General features: G+C 36.7%; 1 protein-coding gene across 3 annotated transcripts; it reads right to left on the reverse strand.

The window, feature by feature from the left end:
• Positions 1 to 10,361: 10,361 nt before the first annotated feature.
• kcnv1 (potassium voltage-gated channel modifier subfamily V member 1) lies at positions 10,362 to 20,204 on the reverse strand. 3 transcript variants are annotated; one of them, XM_051865725.1, is made up of 4 exons: positions 19,699 to 20,204; positions 18,416 to 18,452; positions 16,573 to 17,541; positions 10,362 to 12,805 (listed from the first exon to the last, which is right to left on the reverse strand). In XM_051865725.1, exons 2-4 carry the CDS (start codon positions 18,432 to 18,434, stop codon positions 12,294 to 12,296), a joined length of 1,500 nt encoding a protein of 499 aa, XP_051721685.1. In that variant the 5' UTR covers positions 18,435 to 18,452; positions 19,699 to 20,204; the 3' UTR covers positions 10,362 to 12,293. The 3 variants fall into 3 exon arrangements, with proteins under 3 accessions (XP_051721685.1, XP_051721686.1, XP_051721684.1); XM_051865726.1 differs by lacking the exon at positions 18,416 to 18,452; XM_051865724.1 differs by lacking the exon at positions 19,699 to 20,204 and having other exon boundaries at positions 18,416 to 19,690.
• Positions 20,205 to 20,693: the final 489 nt, after the last annotated feature.

Here is a 20,693-nt window from a genome sequence, read left to right on the forward strand (position 1 = left end):
AATAGGATTTTTTCTCATCAAGACGCTTTCATGTCCGTTCCATAACGGCGCAGAACAACTTAGCGAAATTTAGTGACTTGAAAAAACCCTATCCCTGATTAAACAGCAGTTTAACAATAGTTCCTATCCTCGAATCTGAATAGTCTAGCTGATACAGACTTTCAGTTTGCGCATTAGAAGTGTTTTCAATCTGCAGTTACATCGTTACGCCAGTAGGTGCCAGCAAGTCTTTATGCGCGAATCAGGAAATCATTGATTCAACCGAGTCGTCCAAAAACACAGTCAGCAAGGAAATACCACTTTGTGTGCTTCTCGGAAACATGCAACGATAAATTCTGAAGTGACTTCGTTTGGAAATATTGTCGTTGATGAAGTAAAAACAGACAGGGTAACTGGCAAAAGTTTACCTACAATTTGTAACATTGAGTAAATTACTCAGTATCGACTTTTCTTATGTATTAAACAGCAACGTCACACTCGAATTCGCTGTTTCCCAAAGTAGGCTATTTGTTTGTGTGATATTGGTTGATATTAATAATGTTTCCCTTAAACAACAATAGGGGCAGTTCATACAGAACGCGTATTTGCTTTCCACTGCTGATTTTGAATCGCTTTTCTGTAAACATGCGCGCTGCGTCTCGCCCATGAGTGTCGCGTTTTAAAGTCACAATGTCAAATAAGACAAGACAAGACTACAAGATGTTTATGTAGAATATTTATTCATTTAAAACTAGCCACCAGACTCTTATTATTTTCAATTCCACTGTGCTGCGTCTCGCATTTTGAAACGCAAGAAATTACATCTGCACCCACCAGAAAACAAATATATTTTGAATGCTAAGTGGAAGACACTGATTTCAAAGCAAACCACACACAGACCCAGACACACACACAGTCTGCTGTTCTCTAATTAGTGCCCATTGTGTGGCACCATTTTCTCTGATCAGATACCCACTGGTTTACAGGGCCACTTCAGGGCACACCTGTGAGCAGTTGAAACATGAACAAACAACTCGAAAGACTAATGTGTAACTAAAAGCTGAGATAATTAACCTCATCATCAGGGTACACCTGGGAAAAGAACGAGAGTGGCCAGTGACCAAAAAAAGCAGCTGTGAATGAATACAGCTGAAGGGGTACATTAATATTTGATTGAAATGGTAGTCGTCTCTAGGCCCTGATTCAAACACACAGGCGGCACTTCAGCTTTAGATAACACTTTAGAGATTTTTTTTCTTTTGCCTGTTCTTTCTAGTGTCCTATTAACCAGGGCCCTCTAATGACAGCACCATGAGTGAGCAGAAGAAAAGCAAATGGCATATCTTGAATTAGTTTAAAAGTACACTGATACACTCCTACTATGCATTTTTAAGACAACAATTACAAAAAAGGACCATGGCGTTATCAAGTTATTTTAAACATGGGTATTTTGGATATGTACCATCCTTATTGGCATCGATGGTTCCATGAAGAAGAACCTTTAAAATTAACAGAAACTTTCAAATGCACAAAAGGTTCTTTATAGTGGAAAAAGATTCTTTAGATTATTAAAATGTTCTTTACACTCAAAAAAAATAAAAAAAAATATGTTCTTTTAAGAACGGTTCACTGAAATGTTCTTCAATGGCACAAAAATAGTTCAATGTAGCATCGCTTCAAAAGACCCTTTTTGGAACTTTATTTTTTAAAAGTCTAGTATAATTCAAATGCATCTCTGTCATTTAATTTGTCTTAATTGAGATATTTAACTACATTTTCAAAATGCATAAATTTACAAAGAATATTTGATTTAGTATTTTGCATTGATGACACATTTTCAAAAAATGTATCATTACAAATGATATCCAATGTAATTTACATATTCTTCACATCTTCACAGCTGGGATGGGGGTAAACTTATCCTAGCTGTGAAGTGATGAAACACTTTCCAGTATTATGTCAACCCCAAGGGCTGGTTCACACAGAACGTTTTTGCTGGTCAGTAGAATGAAAAAAAAAAAGTCTTTTAACTTGAGCATAGCATATTTGAATGAATGCACGAGACAATGCAAAAGACGTGTGATGCAAGCGCAACGGTCTAATACATCCATCTAGTGCATTTACATTGGAAAACAATGGAAAAGTAGAGCAGTTGAATGGAAAACTTCCATTGTGAACTGCCCCTAACAAACTTCTTTTTTGTGAAATGCTTTGCTTGAAAGAAGTGTTTGTGCTATATTTCTTTAAAATAAATGTTTCTTGGTTTGGTATTTTGTTATATAATACAATGATATACATACATTTTTAAGTGTGACTTATGTGTCCAAATACTTTTTTGTTGCCCTGTATATTGAAGTATTACCATCCATACTGCCACATTTTTGTAAGGGAAGCTCTTGAGAAACAATGCATTTGGTTTTGAAAGAAGGTTTCTCATAGTCTTGTGAATTACTGCTTTTGTCATCCTAAAAAATTGCAGTCTTAGAGAAAAGTGCACAGCACAATGGGCTTCCAGAGCTTTCCATCTCTTTTTGATTCTTTCTCCCATTTCATTCTGTCTTCCTCTTTTCTGGCTGGCACGATGATCCATGAATGGTCAGCCCCCTAAAATCCCATCTTCAAACATAGGCGAGCTTGTGACTCACTGCTGCATTTTTGGCAAGTATTTAAAGGCTGTCTGAAATCCCTCACACCATGTGTTACAGCAGATTAGCAATTACATGACATTTGTGTTTGAATTTAAATATTTGTGTCTGACAAGATAATACAGTTTGAGATTACTCTTCACCTTTCCAAGCGTGAAAATAGATAGTGTTTTGAAATAATTTGTTGAATGCAGTTTGGGTGTTTGGGGAGAAAAATAACATTCTACCTCTCAAACATGTCATTACGTTTTGTCTTGTTTTTTGTTTTGTTTTCTCGGAGAACAGCCTTTTCTGCATTTTTAAAGCAATATATCTGTTCCAAAACCTAGTGAGCTGCATATTAAGACATCAGAAACACACAGATAGGAAATCTTTTCCAAAATTATCCAGATCTCCAAAGAGAATTCATATGCACCCAATGCATCCTTTTCCATTAATATTTGTGTGCTGTATATTTATGCTTATTTTACCATTATAATTATTTTACCCTTACTATTTTGGGAACCGAGCTAATGTGTAGACATTATCTGTCTAAGAACACACTTCTACTAAACTTACTCTGTTTACTGTGCCATTTCAAAATGTTGAATATTTTATCAACTCTATGTACATGCTTGCCTTTGCTCTCCAAATATGACAGCAAACTGTCAGTCAGCTTCACCAGAAACAAAACAAACCCTCTTTCACCTTTTACATGTGGAGAGTATCAAGAAAAATCTTTGGCGTACAAGCAAATGTTTTAATGTTTTCTGACACAGTTCTGCTTCAAATATGGGATAACATATTCCTCCCACTGACACAGAAAAGAGAAAAATATCAGATCTTCTCTTGAGCTACATAAGTAGCACTAATGTTTGAACCGTTGCAGGAAGTGCTGTAAATAGCAGTTTAATCCACCATCACAGGTCCGCAAAAAGACCAAAGTGTTGCTAAATTGAAACATACTCTCACTCTGAGGTCCTGCTGAAGGGCTTCACTTAAACACTGCATCTGTCTGTATTAAAGTACAGGATATTAATGCAATGCTGAAGATATGCTTGTGCAGACGCTTAAACAGATGATTGTCCCAGTTATGCATTTCTCTCTGACCTTGTGAAAATAATTTTATGGAATTGGATGGGCCACGGTTAAGGCCAAGGATAGTCCTTGGGCAAACTAGTTGATACACTAAACTCAGTTTATCAGTCCTGTCATAAAACAGGGGCAGCCATTAGCACCAACAGGTTGACTTCAGATGCATAAAGCTTCCTCCCACTCACCCTACAGGCAGGAGTCCAATTTTAGCTGTCTGTGGAACACTGACTGTTTAAAATATGAAAAAATGAAGCAATTTTTTACCAATTTCATGCACTGGAAACTGTCCCTGAGTGAGCGTGCTTCTGTAAAGGCTTAAACTATCTAAAAGTGAGTTTTCCTTAAAGACTGACTGTTTAAAAACCAAATGTTTGAAGTCTGAGATCAAAGACTTGTGCACAGGCAAATCATTATTTAATCAAAGGAATCTTTCTTTTTTTTAAAAACTGTACAGCTGAAAAAGATAAGTTATACAACTGAAATGATCCAAAGGCCAAAAGACTTGCACCTTGGGTGAAACATCAGCAGTTCTCCAACATGAATTTTTCGTTTGCATATTTTAAGGTCATTGCACAATGACGTGATCTCGGCAGATTCAAATACTTAGATATTCAAGATTTTTCATACAGCTATAATAAGCACATCCTTGGTTTCCAGTGGCCTTGTCCTACTCATGTGTCCCAGCTGTGATTTGTTTGCATGTCTGCCTTAGGCTTTCTTGCACATTCTTCACTTGTATTTACTTTAAGGTCTTCACCTGGCCTCCATTTTGACTTTGCTGCTGTCCTGCCGCAAGACTGTTTCTAATATTTCACTCAGGTGTTGGAAAGGTAGATGCATAGATTGCAGGGTTGGAAAAAAATCTGAATTTAAACATGAGCTTGCATTTAATTATTAGTTGGATTAAAAAAAAAAAATAGGTAGTAGCTGGAATTTTAACTGAATTGGATCAAACACAACATGATTTTGAATTGAAATGAAAGGAATAGAAACTTTTTTAAATTTATACACATATTTCATTTATTTAATTTTATATAAAAATGTATAAAATCAATGAAATATATTTAAATGAAATTTGTCTATCTATCTATCTTTAAGGTCTGTAAAACCAATCTACCATCTACAAAAGGGTGCAACTTGTTGTTAATAAAAAAGTGGGCTTGTTCAGTGACAACCTTTGCTAGTGTTATGGAAGAAGGACTTCATTTGTACGAGGTTTTTTTTTTTTTTTTTTTTTTGTATTTTTAATGCATTTTGAAATGTATGGAGCCCCAGACATGACATGCAGGAAAAAAATTGTAGGCTTTCCCTCGATTTACTAAAACGTGCGCACAATTTACTATTTCGTTCCCTTGATTTATAAATCATGCGCATGATTTATAAATCGAGGGAACGAAATAGTAAATCGTGCGCACGATTTAATTGTTTTTCTTGCATGTTATGTGCGGGGCTCCGTAGAAATGAACTGCTGCGCCAAGCTAAAAGTTTGTAAGGAGAACTGTGTGATAATTTTTGAAAAAGTGACCCAAGTATTGAGAAATGGGTCCTAGCGATTGTAAAAAGAAAAACTGTATATAAGTTACTCAGATAGATAGATAGATAGATAGATAGATAGATAGAATGCATTTTTAAGTTGCTTTGGATAAAAATGACTAAAAACATTTAAATGTAGATCACTGAAGTACCATAGTGTTGCTCACCACCATCCTCGAAACACAGTCCTACATCCTCACAAAATGTTGCCTGTCCGTTTTTGTGCTCCAAAAGACCGTGGGGGCGTCCAACTGCATTGCCCTGGGCTTGTTCATATCAGAGAGGGAGGTTGGAGTTAAAAGTCAAAGAGCACAATACTGTGGTTGCAACTAGGAAAACTGCTTTACATACAAATACAGATCATTTATCCTTGACGATCCAGCTTGTGTGCCCTTCTACATGGATGATGTGAAATCCATTTTAGTGCAACTGGTTAAGGATGATCATTGGGGTAATTGCTCAAACACGGCAGATCGATGACAACAAGATCATCAGCCATTAAGATAAGTGAACCAAAGGACAATTTGTTTAGTGAGCGCAATATGCAAAGAGACAGGAGAGCTATATTTTACATTCTATTAGATTGCCGAATGTCATGATGTAGTGGTTGATTGGACAAAAATAGGACTTTCAGATGAGAGGCTCTTTCATATCATGCCTCAAGAGCTCTGCTCAAATTACATGGGAATCCAAGGGGGTCAGACTTCACCATACTATTTTGATATGAATAAGGACCTTTTGTATTGATGATATTGATTTAAATTAAACCTATACACCACCAGCAGTGAAATATTGAGGAATTTAATATCTTTACAAACAGTCTGTCTTTTCTAGTCTTTGTTCTAAGATCACGCTCGTCTGTCTCTCAGGAACAGCCCTTACCCCTCCCCAGGTGCCCTGACCTAGTTGTGAGAAACCTCCTGGAATCACGAGTCAGTTTAGCACTCATTTTTCATCACCACTCTCAGGTCTCATTGGGAAAGAGAACAGCTTGACCAGTGTCCTTGGCTTCAAAGGAAGGATTTCCCATTAACCAGGTGAACGGATGATTTTCTAACACTTAGCTGAGTGCCTAATAGTTGTAGCCATATCTAGAGATCAGAATATTGTAGAGACTGGGATGGGTTCTTTTTAAATTCACCCTATTTTCTGATTGTGTGTTATATCTCTTATTATTAACAATTCAGCATATGTTTCATAAAAAAAATTAAAAAAAACGTTTTGACCTCATAATGTTAAATCAAAGTATCATAACTGGATCTTCTGGTGAAAACGACAGATTTTCTCTGGTGACATGCAGGACTTGTCCAATCATTTAGTCTGCTTAAATTCTGCCGCCACAAGCTCCAGTTCATCAGCCTCCATTTTTTAGTCCAGTGCCCACATTTCAAAATCCAGTCAAAACCAATGCATAGAACCAAGTCCCGCACCCTACATTTTCCCCATATCCTGTTACACTCAGATGTAAGACACAATACAGAAGAAAAGATCTGTAGCTACTTCTGTTTCATCACGACTTTAACGTGCCAGTAAGAAAATACCTAGAAACCATCCAGAATACCCTAGAGACTCTATAGCAACCTTGTAAATAGCATAGCAACACCCTGGCAACTACCTACAACACCCTAGCATTGAGGTGATGAGTTTTGTACAGCTAAGGAGTCATACTTTTTTTTTTTTATGTAAAACTGTAGTAGTATAGTAATTATTATAAGTATATATATATTATAAGTAATTGTTATAAGTATTATAAGTATAGTGTTTATTACTAAAATATTGTTCAGACACACTTTTCACATGTTGGTTACTATGGGGATTTGGTTAGTGTTTCCTATGGATGTGATTTAAAAATTGCTCGACTGCTGCTGAAAGTTGTTCCAGACATTATTCTGTGCTCAGTCAAAATAGTCTCAGGAAGTGCTTCTCTTATTAAAAGACGTCTGCTTCTGTGCTTTCCACGGTGAGCTGTAGTGTTGGCACATTGAAAGCCTTTAAGGAGCTTGTGTGACTGGAAGAGCAGCATTTGGAAAACACAGTTAATGCTTCCTTCGTGAACACTGATGTTTTGCCCATGAGTCAAAATAGTTTTTCTGTAAAGTGATAAGTAGTTTACGAAGAGCTGGTCTGTGTGATGTATCACAAGGAACACAAAGCTGTAGATAACTGCATGCTGTTTGATTAATTCTTATATTATTTGCAGGTCATGCATGACCTATTTTTAGTAAAGAATTAGCAACCAATAAAATTGTCTTTCACAAATTAATTATATTTGACAAACCAGTCACAAACTTTCATCTTTGACCTTTAAGCATGTTCTACAGCTTTAAATACACTACTGTTGAAATGTTTGGGGTCAGTAAGTTTAATGCTTTTGAAAGGAGTCTCTTAAGACATGTTTCTTTGAGCAGCAAATCAGCATATTAGAATGATTTCTGAAGGATCATGTGACACTGAATACTGAAGTAATGATACTGAAAATTCAGCTTTGCCATCACATCACAGGAGTAAATTATATTTTTAAATTTATTAAAATAGAAAAAAAATATTTTAAATTGTAATGATATTTCACAATATTACTGTTTTTACTGTATTTTTGATTAAATAAATGCAGGCTTGGTGAGCCCCAGACGCGACGCGACGCCGCGACACGCGATAAAAGGTATCTTTTCCATGTTAATCTGAGTTTTTGTCCTTACCAGCCGCTGAAACAGCAACACAAAGTATGGCAATGATAATATCAGGTACAGTTTATGTGCTTTATTTAATGTTAAAGGCGTATAATCTGAGTGTGAATATCATTCTGTGTTCCCAGCTTTTTAGCTGTAATGAAAACAACACTGGCTAATTCACCTCAGATCTTGAAGATAAATAAATGGGCACGAGAACGTTCAAACGGTCAACTCAGTGTGAACAAACAAGTGTATTCTATGACAAAGATTGGTTCAGTCACTCCGTATGTACTTTAAATAATGTTTAAATGATGTAATATTTATGAATTTTACTATGTAACTTGCCCATTTCATTGTGTCTGCTGTACTATTGCCGAGAGAGCCCGCCCACACTCTCTTCTGATTGGCTGTGGTTTTTGATTGATTTTATCGCTTCTCATTGTGGCGTCGCGCCTAGCTCGTCGCTGGAATCTTATCTTGTCTGGTTAGGAGACTTCTTTCAAAAACATTAAAAAATTTAATGGTTTCAAACTTTTGACAGGTAGATATTTCTTTTTTTCTTTCTTCTTTTTTCTTTTGTTTTAAATCATAATACACTTTGACCCGGAAAATATTCCGGCTGATAACTTTCTGAATCAGAGTCAGTAACTGTAAACCCCTTTAACCGTTGACTTCCCCTTAGGTCTTATTTGTGTCTCCTATCTTTTGCCTTGTCCCTTTTCTTTCAGCATGCATGCATGCACAAAGAACTATACACACACTCACAAATGCAACTGGACAGACAGTGCACTTTAATTACACATGGGCCCCTTGGACTAGCATCTGAATTTCTGGTGCCAGGAAGACAGGTTGGGGGGGCGTCAGTCACCTAGGGAATAGACACAGCCCTCATCTGTAGATCAAACGCATTCAGATGCACACTATATATAGCTCAACCAGGGCATGCAGAGTGCTGTTTTCCTCTGAATCAAATCAATTTGAATTTTATGAATGTAGTTATACCTTGAAGAATGAAGAATGAAACTCTCATGCTCATATCTTTTTGTATATACAGAAACTGCAGGTCCAAGCAAAACCACTTTTTTATTTTTCTCTCACTTCACTTAGGATGCAAAGTCAAAGAAATTTTGTATCTGCTGTACATTTCATTAAAATCTAGGACAACCTCTAAAGGAAGAGAGTGATGTTTCTAAAAAAATTTTGCAGGTCCTGCAGATTTCCAGCTAAAAACGATACACTAATGACAGAAACAGGACGACAGGACGCATGCTTTGCACTCAGTGAGTTTGTTTCATTATTAAATCTTGCACTAATCACAACGGTTGTCATTATTTTTAGCATTTAGATCAGGGGTGTCCAAACTCGGTCCTGGAGGGCCAGTGTCCTGCAGAGTTTAGCTCCAACTTACCAAAACACACCTGCCTGGAAGTTTCCCGTATGCCTAAAAACCTCCATTAGCTGGTTCAGGTGTGTTTAATTGGGGTTGGAGCTAAACTCTGCAGGACACTGGCCCTCCAGGAGCAGGATTGAACACCCCTGATTTAGATGGTTACAGCAGAGTTTAAACTTCCTTAAAGTATCTAAATATCTTCAACACTCAGGGGTTTGAGCCAGTATCCCTTAAATGTCCTGGGAACAGGAAGAACAATCTGCTGTTAGAAAAACCAAAAGCACCATTTAAGGACTTCACTTTCATAGTCTGATATTTGGTAAGAGATTAAGAGGAGGCATTCTTGTTCAGTTGGAAAGTTTTCAGAAGGCACAAGAGATAGAAATAGCACAAATCCGACATATCTCCAGGCTGTGGATTTAGCATTCAGCTTGGATTCAGTGGATTTATTAGGAAAGCAAACCTGGTAATGTCTTTTTTTTTCCACAGACACGGAGGCTTTTCGTTGATTGATTAATTTCAGCCTAAAATTGTACATATTTCCCCCTATGCAAAAATCTTTTTCACCCATTCATCACTAAGAAAAGTAATAGCACAGCCACAAAAAATATTAAATCATTAATTTCTCTAGCACAAACAAAGCAGGATTAGTTACTTGGAAATAAATAAGCCTGGGATCTGAATGAAAGCTTATTCCTTCTATTTTCTTATGATAAATTTCACTGAATTTTGTTATTTATCCATGTACATGTCCTATCTTGTCATATAATAACATATTCATGTAGTGCAAATCATTGTTACTGTCTAGCTGTGCCCAGTGGAGCGCCTGATTCTCTCTAAGCTTTTAAGCTCTGAATGTCTAGCTGCAACTGTTACAGAGCAATGTGTCAAATAAGCCATGCATCTTTGAGCAGACCTGTTGGTCTTACAATGTCATTGTATTCTTCAGGCCATTTGTGATATATTTTAAAAGGTTCAACAAGTCTTAGGGAATATGCACAGGAAAAAGTGTTGTTCTGATGTAAATGTAACCCAAAAAGTCTGCTTAAAAACTCAACTCAAACGGGAAAATTGAGACAAAGATTTTATTACATGTCTTCAGATGGAACAGTAAAAACTACTTACATTACAAACAATCAATGAGTTGCACAAATATAAACAGAACAGACATGTAGCAATTTTGAAAAATCATTTTGATGCGTAATTTCATGTTAAAATACTTCTCCTAGAATACTTCTCAATGTGCATTAATGTGCTTAAAGTCATTTGTAGGTTGATTCAGTCAAAACGTGTAAACACTTTGGCTTTGTGCTGCTTTCAGAATGGCTATGGTTGTTTTGAGCAGCATAGCAACACTGATTCAACCAATGGTGTGGGTTTGGGGTGGGGCTAACTGTTGTCCAACCAATGACACTGTTTGGGTAACCTGTTTGAGTAAATTCTTTATTTTTGCAGTTCAGTTTTTTTGCCAGTAGTGGTGCATAAATCACGTGCATCACCTTAAAAGAAGTCTTATTATACGTTTGTTTGTTTTTTTTAAATTCCGCCTGAGGTTCGTTGTCATGTTTTTTGAAAAAAGAAAAAAAAATTACAATAACAATTTATAGTCATTGTTACATTTTTACAATTTATAATAACAGTATGACCTTTTTTGACCCTTTGTTAAATGGTCTGTTTTTACTGTTGCTGTCTTTAAAGTCTGCATCAAAAATAAATGTTCTAAATCCATGTTATTGAGCTTATTGTTATATTCATCCCACATATATTCAACATTTTTTTTTACTTAAACCCCACCTCTTTCTCTCAATCGACTGCAAGCTCACATTCAAATCAGCCTTTATCCAATCAACAACTGATGGATAGAATCAAGTCTCTGCCATACATTGTTTTTTTTGTCCTAATAATCCGTTTTACACGGATGTATGTCACAGTGTGGAAGAAAATGGCTGTGTCCGAAATCTTAAAAATGCTGCCTTTGGAGGATGCATTCCAAGGAAGGAAGGCATCAAGGCACATTCGAATCCATTGTTAGCTTTACTTCCTGTCTCCTGAGATACCTTCATCTGATTGATTTTTGAAGGCAGCATAGATGGCAGGCAGCAAAATACAGCGTATTGCAGCCATGAAAGCCAACAAACGAACTGGGTCAGAGATCACAGATTCTTCCCGACCTAAAAAGCCTCGGCATCCAAAAAGCTAAAAAGCTCCATTATCCAGAGGCATATTAAAACGCAGAAAAATCAGTTAATTAACTTACAATGTCAGGCTTGTCGCCTTCCATTGTCAATTGCGCTCGTTTGTGTTTCATGTGCTCAATCTGGCAACCCGTGTGACTGTCAAGTCTGAGGAGGGATCGGGGCAAACAGCTCTCTCCAATATTTTGAACCCATTTCAACCACTAGCTGTCAATATTACATACTGCAAAAAATAAAGATGGCGTCTGAAAGTTGCGGTTGGTAGTCAGTTTTTTTTAAATGTACATTTTTAACCAATGTTTTCCACTTCTGATGTCATTTCTATAAAGAAATTACTATTGTAGTAATTAAATATTCACTTAGCTATCACCAAAGCTCACTCTATTTTGCTGTAGATCATTAAACTGTTATGCTGCCTCAGAAGTCTGTCCAAAATCAGTTTCGTGAAGTACCTTTGTGCGCAAATGCTGCCTACAAAGTCAATACCTCATAAAACAGTAAGGCCTAAGTTTTCGGACACAGCCAGTATCTGTCGCTACTTCTGTTACATCGTGACTTTAAGAAATGCCCCATTTGTATGAAAATGAGCAACAGCTTTATTAGATTGTTACAGGATTGCAAAGTTAGGAATTAATTGCAGGTTCGTGACATCAGAAACATGAGTGTGATTTTAGTAAATTATAATTTGAGGCAAAATGAAGATCAAGAAAATTTTGATTCCTTATGATATTACCCCTTTAAAGGTTTTCTGTTCCTTAAAATAAAACAAAACCTCTCTCTCTCTCTCCTGCAGCTTGCAGGCCTACTGTTACCACCAGAGATCTCCTGCACTGCTGCGTGTGCTGGCTCGCTCTCGCCCCTGCAGCCGCAGCATCTCCAGCACGCTTCTGGCGTAGGCGTCCCGCAGGTTCACCCCTATCGCCGACATATCCGAGGCCGAGCTGCGTGTCAGTCGCTTCAGTGCCTCTCCGTGCCGCAACGCCGCTTCCTTCATTTTAAGCGTGAAGTAGCAGGCAGAGAAACGATCGTTGATGATGGCAATAGGCAGCGCAAGGATGAGAATGCCAGAGAGGATGCAGATGAAGGCCATCACCTTTCCTAGAGCCGTATCTGGACGGATGTCTCCGTACCCCACTGTGGTCATGGACGTGGTGGCCCACCACCAGGCACTGGGCACGTTGGTGAAAGTGGTCTCCGGCATGTCGTGTTCGATGGCGTATTCCACTGTGGCGAAGATGGAGATGCCCACAGAAAGGAACAGCATCAGGAGGCCAACTTCCTCGTAGCACTGGGCGATCGTCATGCCCAAAGACTTGAGACCTGATGAGGAACACAAAAAGAAGATAAAGTTCCTTAATCTAAAGGCCCGTTAACACAAATTTCTGTCATGCTTGTCATGGAAAAGAAAGAAATCAAACAATATTTGCATGTCTTTAAATAGCCGTTCAGAAAAAACGAATATTCGTGTCCGTCTGAACAGATGCATTAAATGGATAGTCAACCCAAAAATGAAATCATTTACTCACCCTCATGTCGTTCCAAACCTGTATGCATTTCTTTCTTCTGCTGAACACAAAAGAAGATATTTTGAAGAATATTGGTAATGGAACAGTTTTGGTTCCCCTATATTTTTTGTCCATACAATGGAAGTCAATGGGAACCAAAACTGTTCTGTTACCAATATTTTTCAAAATACCTTTTTTTGTGTTCAACAGAAGAAAGTCAGTCAAACAGATGCGCACAGGCCTTCAGGCTAATATAAATTAATAGATTTATAGATTAATATAAATTGTATGTTAGGGCTCAATTAATTGCATAATATTCTGATTAAATAATCAAATGAATAGCAAATAATTCAATGTAAAAAGTATTTTTTAATACTTAATATTTTTCTAATCATTTTTAACATGTCATAATTTAATGCACTAAATAAATGTGTTAAATTTGCAGAAATCATCACTGCACACCAAGAGAATACTACAAGCATTTAACCTAATTACTTAATTACTTTTAACCTTAGAACAATAGCATGAACAAGGAGACGCCTCTCAAATAATTAGGGAAGGAAAATCATTATGGCACATTCAGGTAATTTGTGTAATTAATGTCAACATTCCCCAATGCATCGAACTCTATGCAACAAAGAATCAAGTTACGGCATGTGTTATATTGTGTCACTCTTTTTAACATGATTACAATTTCATCTTTGACCCCATTTGCCAATGACCAGCTGAAGTGTAGTCACTGATTACTGAACAATTTGCATGCCAAATCATTACTTCTGTACCTACTACCATATAAGATGCTGTTCATAGAATTTGAATCAGTGACCTCATGATTTTATTTCTGGTGCAGAGATAATGAATTTCTCTTAGCAATGAATGAAAATGTGTCCAAAAGATTTTCGTATGCAAACAAGTTAAAACTTTAAAGGATGGCTATAGATATCCTCTCTAGAAGTACTATTTTAATGTAGATTCAAAAGTCAGTGCCTGCATTTTATGTAGTAATATTGCTCTAGTGTTGGTCTAGCTGTCAGAGGGTCAGCCTTTTGAATTCAATCTGTACATTTTGCCAGTTTATACTTGTTAGATCCCACAGAACCAAAACTTCCTTTATATATATATATATATATAAAATAAACCTCTGAATTTTCATCTGCCAGTGTGTGAATCTTACCGCAAAGGATCAGTCAAGAAGTAATATAACAGAAATTAAATCATCCAAGAGATTCTAGCCTTTAAATATAGACACCTAAGAACAGCTGCTACACTTTCTCACTCCAAAATGGCACGGCATCCAGAGAAATGCTTTATTTATTCTTTTTTTAGCTGCCTCGCTGAATACATTTACAGAAAGAACATCAAGCATCTAAAGTCGACACCTAGCCTACTTATTGTGCGTATCAAAGCATGTCCTTTTATTTTTAGAAGTAGAAACCGTATTTTGTCATTAACACGCTGGCATTCATGGGCCCTTGACCCACGTCTGAGATGTTGGAGTCAACATGAGTGCCAGGGAAGAACTAGGCTTCTATTTTAAGAAAATGGAAATGCACTTTGGAACTCTCGAAACCTTGATATTGAATTATTTTTCTAGTCATTTCCATTCTCATCTTGACTAATGTATCAAAGTTTTGTATGAACGCAGTTAGTTTTTGATGTTTACGGCTATTGGGACCGTCTGTCTGACTTCATTTCATTTGTTTTGTGTCTTCTGATTAGCTACTACGGAGATTAAACACCTTCAGAGGGGCAGAGAATGCCGCAGACGAGAGAGACCCCATTATTAAAATGTGACGGATATGAAAACAGGCTCTGCTGTTGCCTTGGTGGATTATCTGTCTGTGTTTACTTCAGATATTTATCCTGAGAACAGAGCTGACATTATCTGAATAGAAATGTGTTAAATCTAAACAGAATTAGAGACCCTGTGAAAAAAAGTGCAGTCTGCTATTTAGCCACAAAATAAAATATATTGCTTTACCTCCTTTAAAAAAATAACTTTTGGAATTAATTCCCAACCAAAGGATTACATATTTTTTCTTACATTACATTTACATATGGAAGTTAGCATGATAAGCCCTGGTCCCACCAAATTCCCTAACTGTATCCTCTTTTATTAGCTCTTGCATATCATGTTGTTTAATTATTCATGCTTTTGTGGCTGCATCTTAGAAAGAGATTCTTTCCTTCAAAAAAAAAAAAAAAAAAAAAAAAAATTCAAGATCTAATCCACAAGTCTGTGCTCAGTAACTGTTTGTGTGTCTATGGATCTTCCTCTAAGTCTCTCTGGGATACTGTCAAAATATGAATGGATGAATAAATTTGCTCACTCTCCCCAAAATAGACTGACATCTCCATGAATTATTTTATTCCCCATGATAGTAGTCCACCAGGACAGAGTGTTAAAATGCCCAAATGTTCAGGTGGACTGCTGAATAGTATGCTGTAAAAATATGTGTTTGTCTGAGAGTAAGTCTCAAAAATATGCTCCCATTTCTACTTGATTTTATATGTTTTCAGAGCTTCAGCTAAATTTTCTTCATATTCATTAATAAATAAATTCAAAATGTTCAGTACAGGTTTCAACTTTAGGACCACTTCGATTTTACTTTCATTTAAGGCAACAGTTAAACCTGTTTTTAAATGTAATGGTCTGAATTTCTTTTTATTTTACCAACATTTTCCTTGTTGATTGTGTAATTTTTGCTTGCTTTTGCTAACATTCTAGCTAAAGTCATGTAGCCTACTCTGACAGCATATAATGCTTCATGTGAGAAACAGGCTAAAATTTTAGCATTTATTGGACGAAAATCTTGCCTTATGCTGTGTCAATAAATGTTTATGGATACATATTTTCAAACTGGTCAGTTAAGTTATTTGAGAGTACCAATGCCAAACCTGGTGTGGTGCCTGATGCACCATGTTTAAATACTTTCAATAAATTACATCAATTTCAGTCTGTTCCTCATACAAAGAGTGTATTTGTATTTTTTTCTTTAATAATTACAAAAAGGTGCACTACTTTTTAAAGGTTTGGGGTCCGTAAGATATGTTTCTTAAACAAATCAATACTTTTTATTCAGCAAGGATACATTAAATTGATCAGATGTGACAGTAAAGACATTTATAATGCTACAAAAAAAATCTATTTCAAATAAATGCTATTCTTTCAAAATTTCTATTCATCAAAGAATCCTGAAAAAAAAAGCATCTTGGTTGTCTCAAAATTATTAATCTGTTTTCAACATTAATGATAAGAAATGTTTCTTGGGCACCAAATCAGCATGTTAGAATGATTTCTGAAGGATCATGTGACACTGAAGACTGGAGTAATGATGCTGAAAATTCAGCTTTACGATCACAGGAATAAATTATATTATAAAATATATTAAAATAGAAAACAGTTATTCTAAATTGTAATAATATTTCACATTATTACGGTTTTTACTGTATTTTTAATCAAATAAATGCAGCCTTGGTGAGAATAAGAGACTTCTTTCAAAACATTAAAAAATCTTACCGACCTCAAACCTTTGAACGGGTATTGTATAATTATTATATATGTTTCAATAGATATGTCACCTGTGGAGTGTCGGCCAAGTTTAAGCATCCTGAGTGACCTCATTAGCCGCAGCACCTGAACTACCCGTCCAACGTTCTCCAGCTCCGTAGATTCTCCATGAAGGCTTTCCACAGCCAGAGTCACATAGAAGGGCAGAATAGCCAGCAGGTCAATGATATTCACCACACTCCTGCTGAACTTACACTTATCTCTGACACACATGAACCTGAGTACCAGCTCACCGGTGAACCAAATAATACAAATGTACTCAAGAACATCCAAGATGATAGGTGCACCAAGTATAGTGAAGTCCAGCGAAATCAAAGCCATGTTCACGATGGACACCACCAAAAAGAACATGGACAGCGTCCCAAAAGTCTTGGCCGCCTTGGAGGACTCCGGCTTCTCCATGAGGTCCCAGAGGCGCTGACGTAAGTCCTGACACAAAGCTCCGGTGAAGTCCTCCTCCTCATTGTCCATTATCTCAGCTTCATTACTAACATCCAACGTCTCTTTCATCTCCTTCCGGCGGTAGTACTTATCCCTGCAACAGCTGTCTATGCGGAGCTCATCGATGCCCCAGTACTCGATCTCCTGAAGGAACGAGATCACGCATAGCTCCTCTCGCACATGTAAGTGACCTGTCTTGTAGAAGTTCATGATGTACTGGAAGGTCTGTGAGTTGCGGTCAAAGAAGAACTCGTTCTCCAAGAAATCTGCATCGTCGCACAGGTCTAAAGCAGAGTCTCGATTGGAGAGGGCCAGCTTGCCCAGGCGAGTTTCTGGGTGAGAGGCCAACAGTTCCTGAGAGAGGATATAGCGGCTGCCTCCGACATTTATAATGAAGAAATCCAGTGGATCGTCACTCGGCAGTGCGGGCTCGCTGAAGAATACGCTGGAGTCTAAGGACAGCAGTGAAGCGTTGTCCTCGTAGAACTCTGCCGGACTTGATGAATCCATGATCATGGTGTTCTGGGTAATGTTGAGCCCTGAGAGATCCAAAGGAGGACATTTAAAGTGCATTAGTATGACAGACTGAAAAGAGAAGTATCAGTAATAATTGGGATTTGGCTGCTGGTCTAAAGTTATAATAAAAATGAGACATATTTGATCTTTTCACACAATTAACCTGGGTTATCATGTTCCATGTTTTACACTGTTCTTACCTTATCATGGTTTAGTAAATATTTATGAGTAGCCAGGTTTTAAGATTGCACACTGTAGCTACATTTGTGAATCACTGAATAATGTTCTCTTTTTTCACATTTATAATAATACCACACACAATGAGAAATATATCTGGTTATCTCAAAGAGTAAGCGCACCCAAAAATGAAAATTCTGTCATCATGTACTCACCCTCATGTCTTTCCAAACCTGTATGTTTATTTTGTGGAACACAAAAGAAGATATTTTGAAATATTAAAATATAATATTTAAAATATATTTAAATATTTAAAATGGTAGTATTTTAAACGTAAAATATTTAAAACAATAAAATATTGAAATCTCAATGAAAGTCAGTGTTTTGTTTTGGACCCCATTGACTTTCATTGTACGTACAAAAACGTGAAACATTTTTCAAAATATCTTCTTTGTGTTCTGCAGAAGAAAGTTAATACAGGTTTGGAATGACATGAGGGTGAGTAAATGATGACAGAATTTTTTTAATTTTTGGGTGAACTATCTCTTTAAATCTTTGGAAACATACAGTCTCTGCATCACTCCAGTTAATGCTTTTGCCATCTCAATTCATCTCAATTTCAGATGCTGGAGCTTCAGTTTTGAAAGTTTCAGCAATTGTTCAAAACATGTGAATATTTAATAAGGAAAACATTGAGTTAAAAAAACAACAACAACTTACCATTACATTCAAGCAGCATGTTGTTTCACTTTGACGCCTCGAAAGGAAAGTTTCATAACCCACGGTTAAAAGTGGTCTTTGGGTTTAAACTGTAGAGTTAGCTGTAGTGTGAAGCGCTAGGTTTGTGTTTTATATAACACATTACAATGCTTTATCTGCTTTACTATTCCTATACACTTTAATAGAAATAAAAAGTCAGTTTGGATATTCTGTGTACAGTAGGATATGTGTAATACTAACTTATTGAAAGCTCTGTGTATTGAATGAGCAAATTCCCTTAATGATTTTTTTTTCTCTCATTTACACCATCACTGGCAGACATCAGACACGGTGGGAGGGAGAAGAAGCCTTTGGCAATGTCCTACTTCTTCAAAGCTGCGTTGAGATTTAAATATTTTAGCTGGCCCGTCTAATTAATTGAACTAATGGTACTATTCTTGTAATCATTAATTCTCTTTGGTAAGCTCTTCTGTAATATTGTCATGATGGTCATTTTAAAGCCTACATTTTTAACAAGATCCCATGGGATGACACTAAAGAGGTCTGAGCACAATGTGGAGACTGAGAATACCTTTCAAAAGGGAACAATCCATTTAATTTAATTATATTTTTTAAATATTTTTATTTACTAAATTTAAGGAAACCCACTGTCAATAAAAAATCCCTGCTACACTGTAAAAAGTGAAGGCAAGCACGGTTTATACTTATAATCTGATCCTTAAAAATACTTGGTGTATGAGCATTCCAAATATATTCAGGTTAAATTGTATTTCTGAGTCAATGCAGATGTTACCATTTTTGGATAACTGATTTTAGGTTAATATTTTTTACAGTGTAAACTTAGAAAGAGTGTTTGTCCTGTTTACATCCTTAACAACATAGTAATTTATGATGAAAAGAAAAGAAAGCATTGTCTTCTCTGCATGCAAATACGTCCGATTGCTGCCATACGAGAGACTGTTCAGTGGGGAATAAGGAAGAGGTTTTGTGGATCCAAAGTAGCTAGTAACAACAACAAATTAATATCTTATCAAATTCAACTAATGTCAATCTCTCAATCTTTAAATTATTTTACTATTTAGGTTCATCTTCTTATTTAGTGTCGGATAGACAGTGAATGCGCTCTCTGAAGACGAAATAAAATTAGTTTAAAATAAATGAATACTTAAATAGGCTTTATTTAAATTAGTCATAAACTAATGCAACATAAAACACCAATTAAATATCTAAAAATACAAAAGAAAGGACATTATACTGGAATACCAGTAACTCTGGACACCCACCTTCAGCCTATAAGCCTACACTGAAAGCTCGCGCGCCTGTGTGAGGTGAGCTGGATCCATCTGTCTCTTTACTCTGTTCCCACTTTAAAAGATGTCGATCCACTGTCGATAAACTGAAGAACATAATGCAAGCGTCTTGTCATGTTCAAATCCGAAATGTTCACAGTGAAGAACTGATGCAGCTCAAGGTTTCACAGGTTCATGAGAGTTCGGAACAGTACTGAAGCGCTCTCGTGCACCTTTTTTTAACGCGCTAGAGAGGAGAGAGTGCGAGCTATCAACCAATCAGGAGACACTTTCAGGCTGCTAGGCAACAAACTCCAGACACTTAATACAACCAGTAAAAAAATAAAAAAATAAAAAAAATTGACGCTTTGTAATCGTCTGAAAAAAATCAAAGCATTTGCTATCACGAGATCTACACCTGCGTGCTCGCGGCACGTAAAAAGCATACCATGCTTGTTCGTCGTGGGTGGGTCAACTTTGCCCTTAAACCTACGCTTGATTCAAATAACTTTTCCCACACATTTCAAAACAAAGTCCATGGTTGGGTAGTATGAACAGAGTGGACATGCAACTGCAAGTTGATTTATCAAACTCAAGTTGATTTATAGCCTAAAACCTGATAAACAGTGTTCTGTGAAGGGTGGGAATATGTGGGAAGGTTATCAAAGTTTGTCAGGCCCTGCTTTTAGCAAACCTGAAATGTAAAGGCACATGACATAACACAAAACACTTCTTAAACAACTCAGGTGTTGATTTTACTGGTTTTCCGTTAATATACTCTTAAAATCAAGGTTCTTTATTAACATTGACTGTTCCATTAAGAACCTTTAAACATCCATGGAACATTTTCAGTGCACAAAAGGTTCTTTATTCTGGAAAAATGGTTATTTAGACTGGATTTGACTGGAACCACACAACAGGAAACCTTAAGGCAGGAACACACCAAGCCGACGCCGACAAACTAGTGGCGACAAAAGCAGACTGCGGGT

Source organism: Ctenopharyngodon idella, chromosome 16, assembly GCF_019924925.1.
Source record: "Ctenopharyngodon idella isolate HZGC_01 chromosome 16, HZGC01, whole genome shotgun sequence".
In the NCBI taxonomy this organism is placed as follows: domain Eukaryota; kingdom Metazoa; phylum Chordata; class Actinopteri; order Cypriniformes; family Xenocyprididae; genus Ctenopharyngodon; species Ctenopharyngodon idella.

Bases quoted from the DNA above. Each gene is read 5' to 3' on its own strand.
- kcnv1 (XM_051865725.1), bottom strand. The intron at 12,806-16,572 runs GTGACATATCTA...GTTCCTCATCAG, and splicing joins ACTTGGCCGACACTCCACAG to GTCTCAAGTCTTTGGGCATG.